The sequence below is a fragment of the Montipora foliosa genome, chromosome 2 (genome assembly GCF_036669935.1).
Source record: "Montipora foliosa isolate CH-2021 chromosome 2, ASM3666993v2, whole genome shotgun sequence".
NCBI classification, from domain to species: domain Eukaryota; kingdom Metazoa; phylum Cnidaria; class Anthozoa; order Scleractinia; family Acroporidae; genus Montipora; species Montipora foliosa.
This window is the reverse complement of record NC_090870.1, coordinates 27,401,504-27,406,503: the sequence shown is the minus strand read 5'-3', so window position 1 is coordinate 27,406,503 and position 5,000 is coordinate 27,401,504. Positions and strand designations below refer to the sequence as shown.

General features: G+C 39.3%; 1 protein-coding gene across 3 annotated transcripts in view; it reads right to left on the bottom strand.

The window, feature by feature from the left end:
- Positions 1-5,000, bottom strand: part of LOC137992780 (transient receptor potential-gamma protein-like) — a 65,125-nt gene that overhangs the window by 31,914 nt on the left and 28,211 nt on the right. For all 3 annotated transcript variants that reach the window (XM_068838296.1, XM_068838294.1, XM_068838297.1), the window contains 2 exons: positions 2,444-2,791; positions 1,057-1,086 (listed from right to left, as the gene is read on the bottom strand). In XM_068838296.1, the coding sequence (XP_068694397.1) occupies positions 1,057-1,086; positions 2,444-2,791 (378 nt within the window). The remainder of the gene's footprint in view (positions 1-1,056; positions 1,087-2,443; positions 2,792-5,000) is intronic.

The following is a 5,000-nucleotide window of genomic DNA, read 5'->3' as shown; positions in this document are numbered from 1 at the left end:
AAAATGACGTCAAAGGCTCACTAGTTTAAGAATGCAATACGTGTGTACGCCGCAGAATTAATATGCAGCACGGGGGTTTTGGGCTTTCAGACTTTTAAACTCGCGCTTTGCATATATAATAAGCTGCGTTCGCACGCTGAAATTTTAAGCTAGTGAGCCTCTGACGTCACTTTTCCCTGGATCCAACCGTCTGAGGTCCAATCGGTAAGTTTTGAACGTGAGTAATGGCGGACCGTGAAATCCAAAACTTACACTCAAAGTAAGCGGCCTTTGGATAAAAAATCAAAGCTTAAATTTTGCCAGTCAGGTGTTAAGCAAACACACTTTCAAAATCTGAAGGAAAAAAAGAAGTGGTTTTTTTTATCACAGGGGCACTTTAAGGGTTTGAATTGGATACAACATTGAGTCAGTCGATTTGGTCTACTGAGTGATTGACATAATTTTAACAAATTGATACAACATAACCACAGTTTTTGAGGCCTTTAGTTGTTTTCAAAGTCAGTGGCCGGTGGCAAAAATGTTTTCAAAAATAGAATTATGAGGCAATGATAATCCACAACTTGATCAAAAACACTTTTTTGATGACTTTTTCGAGAGGAACTTTAGCCAGTCACAAAACCTTTGAGGAGTAGGCTTGGTACAATTCAGAGACAGGCATTCCGTCTTATTTAAAATGTATGATTGCGACAAAAAGTGTTCGTCAGGGAGCCGCCTTCCATTCGACCACTGGGTTTTGATCACTTCGAAATTTTGTGATGAAAGAGAAGCATTTTCCGATTAAGAGTTCCCGTCTAAAATCTAAACTGATTAACCTATATAACGCAAAAACCAACCCCGAGTTTTAAATAAATGGAAGCAACTCAATTGTTATTTCAGTATTTATTTAAGACTTAAGTTTTTGTTTTCAGATATGTTTATCACTAGTCAGCTTACCATTTATTTATTTATTTAATCTTTATTTAACCACGGTACAATTCATCAGCAATATAAAACCGTATGACAAAAGGCTTGTTCAATTAACGGATCCTGCAACGGATACTCGCTGTCAGAACTTACCAGAAAATTCCACCTTTATTCATGCAGGCACTGAAAAACAAACAAAAAAAGTTAAATGTCTGAAATGCGAAATGACCCTTCCAAAATAATCTGTTATTGAGGTCAAGTCTTAAATCCCCTAAGCTGTGATCTCCTAAGATGTGATCCTAACACAACCCTCAAAGCTGAATACGTTCTTTAACATAGACTTGCTATAAATATCATATATCTAAATATCCTCACTTTGTATGGAAACGGAAGCACAAAACTACAAATTTCAATGTTCTCTTTAAGTATTTTCCCATTGTATGATTAATTCGGCAAGTCTTTTTCTTTCTGTCTTTAAGGGCTTACTGGCGTGTTTTTTGGGGTGCGTTGCTAAGGATGTAATGGTTAAGTAATTTGGCATTATTTTGGTCAGTTTCTAACTTTTGTAAACCAATGACCCTAAATATGACGTCATCATGTCACGCCCATGGTCGCGTGACTAATAAAACAAAACTCTAAATTTGTCTACGTGCAGCACAATTTCGGTATTTAATCGATGGTTTGATAATTTGTATTCGTTTTTGCATCCAACCAAGCATGGTTTTCTTTTTATTTTGAGAAATGTTCTTTTTAAAGAGATAATGGGCTCCTGACGATACTGAAATACCCATAACAATTTAAAAAAAGATGATCTGTATTTGGGGGTAAAACGTGCCATATTAAGAAAAAATTAATTCAATTTAAAGACCGCCGGAAATTTAGCTCTTTCTCAAACCGGAAGTCAGTTTGTTTACGCATGCGCAGTTGATCTGAGAACGAGCGCGAAGAAGGGCGAGGAATAACCTTTGATGCAAACAACAGTTCGTGTGGTGATTTTTGCTTGTGAGTGGGTTTTCTGGTCAGCTCACGATACGATGACGTCAGTCACCGGAAGTACCATTTCACTTCCGTAGCAACGCGCGAAAAATTTGTCTGTGGGCCCTTAAGAGACTGGGCACTAAGTTACGTTGTACAAAAACAATTTTGTGCCCAAAAACGGCGCCCGCCTTTAATTCATCAAGGAGCATGGCACTAGTGAGACGCAGAAAACGGTACAGGGTTTTCCGATCATTTCGGCAGAAACGAGAAAGAAGGTACTTCAGTTCCATTTGATTCATCACCGGAACAACCGGGAGTTCCTTACAAAAGGAAATCACCCATTGTTTTTGCTTTGTTCACTAAGCTTATTCAAGGGAGGACAACCTCTCTAGGCTTATAAGGGAGTTAAAGCAACGACATCCGTGCCACGACAACGCTATAAAACAAGAACATCATTGGTCGTGCTACGTGCTACACGTACGGCACGCATTTTAGCTCGGACGTAAGGATACAACTGTGAACCTTTCATTATTTACTACGATTACTCTGAAACCTTACTCACTGGTCATGTGCACCGCCGTCACCAAAAGATCTCTCATCCACATACACTTTCGTTAAAGCAAAGGAAAAGGACACAATAGCCAGAAGAAAATGTCCAAGTACAACGCGAATGTCTCTAAGAATGCTGAATAAGGCCGTTTGAGTGGTTCCAACTTCCTGAAATTGTTCCACTATGTGACCAAAAACTCTAAAGGACAGGCACAGGGCATTGACACCATAAAGATAACTTGAGATGATAAGAGGATAGTTATTCTTGAGTTGCCGTGACCACACCGCAACGTACAATCTCAGCATGAATATTGCGGAGTAGAAAAAGAGAATGAAAAAGTCCAACCTGTTCCAGCAGTTACTAAAATTTGAAGAGAAACTCTTTTAGCAATCTATGTTAGAATTAAACTTGCGTTTTTCTAAGGCATGCAGTGGAAGTATATTAAACGTTTTCAATCAATATGACCCATTTGGCAGGAGACAACTGGTTCGCTATTGACAAGCATAGTAATCTGTCGTGAATGGAGCTAGTTTAGTTAGTGGTTGGAGTATGATTGAATCTATATGCAGATTAATACTCTTGTATATATCATGTGATCATGTTATCATTATATTGATCACATTTCTCTTATTGATAGTGTTCTGTTGGGATCAACTTGGTCTCGTTGGGTTGCCGGGTTAGGTCTTTTTGCGTTCGTTTGAAAAACAGGCATTAATTAAATAATGTTGCACTGATCGAAAGAGCATGGGCTTCAAGCAACGTTGACTCCGCCGGAAGGCTAGAGACGTAATTGCATGGGCTTTTGCTGATGACAACACTCATGGTTTGTCTGGTAGCGGAAATTTAACGTTGCATTAGAGAGAATTTAGAATCACGTTTACTTGAGACGCGAACGACAAAAGTGACCACGTGCATGAGCATGATTTTCCCGCCATTTTTCGCGTTTACCGTGTAATTTTCCTCTACATAACAAGTTGTTTGTGGAAAAAAAAGAACCCCCAAACCATTTTCCGATAAGTCAAACAAGGAAAAAATTGGTTTCATGATTATAGGTTGTTCATAACTGACTCCTTACCGCAATTTTCTTCGTGAACTCACGTTGACTCTCTGTTGACTCACAAAATAGCTTCATTCGAAACTCGAAAAATTTGATAGGTAAGGATTTTTGTTTTATATTGGGTCTTCTTCGACAAACAATGTTTAAAAAGACTCAGAGATTTTGTTTTTTGCTTTTTTGTGAACTAAATACTCGAAATTAACGGAGTCCATTCCGAATTGCTGTGGGTCACGCGAAACGTCAGTGAAACGGCAAGCCGACTTTTCCCGTTTTACGTAAATGTGTTGCTTAATCTCTGCATTTATGTTAAACGGCTATCTGCTGGTTGTCCTAAAAGCATGACATTTCTGTTATCCTAGAGTATCTCTGATTCTTGAGAAGTTTTTCGTTATTTCTAGAAAACAAGCCGCGAAGAAATGAGCTTGAATCAAGCAGGTTTCTTTGCCTTTTGGCAAAACTAAAACTAAGATTTCAGCCTGATGTTTGTGGTTTGCCGTAAATGCGACGCGAAATTTTAATATCTGAATTTACAGATCCAGAAGTTTTCTTGTTTCAACCAAAAACAATTGAAAAAGTGGTTTTTGGGAACTTTGAGCGCATTTCAACCAATTTAAACTGGCTGTGCTTGAAACGGTCGTTTTCAATAGAACGCGACCCAAATTTGATGGAGGTTTGTCTGGTCAGTGCACCTCTGACTACGCGATGCATTTATACGTCATGCGTCAATTTGTGATTGCATGATCTCCATAGATCAAGAGGTTCGTAACTCAGAAGTCCCATGCAGTCTGCTGTAGAATACGGCCCATCAGTTTATGGTATTATTTAATTTTAGAACGGCTACTACAAGATTTTTGCTGGAAAAAAAAACATGGCGGCATTGCTTGCCGAGCTTGATCCATGACTTTGCATTTAGCCCGAGCAATAGACCAATAGACCTTTTCGGCTTGTACATTTTGTTTTCCCAATACAGATCATGCGATAATACTCAGGAGGCTTGGTCCTTTGTTTTGTTCATTAAAAAGAGTGCATGCAGGCATATTCATGCTTGCATGCCCTCATTTTAATGAACAAAACAAAAGACCAAACCTCCTGAGTATTATCACATGATCTGCAGCCTTCTCAAAATGTTTTTGGGGAGCAGGTTAAAAGGAAAGTGGAGACGGCTTTGGTGCCAAAGGCACCCAAGCGAGGGGCCACTGAAAAACGCAGACTGCAGACTTTGCAGACCGTCTGTAAAATGAAAATTTGGTTAGCCTGAATTAGGCCTAAATAACATTTGGTTAGCCTAATTAGGCCTAAATAACATTCATGTTAGCCTGTTTACGGTTAGCTCTCAATGATAGTGAGGGTAACGCCATATTTTTCCCCTGGTCTGTACGGTCTGCACAGTTCACAGTCTGCATTTTGGGGTGACCGCCAAGCGAGTGCCCAAAGGGCACAAGCTAGGCATGTTCTCGTAGGAAATTTTTGAAATTTAGACACTCGCAGATGCAATTTAGTGAAATCTGGGGG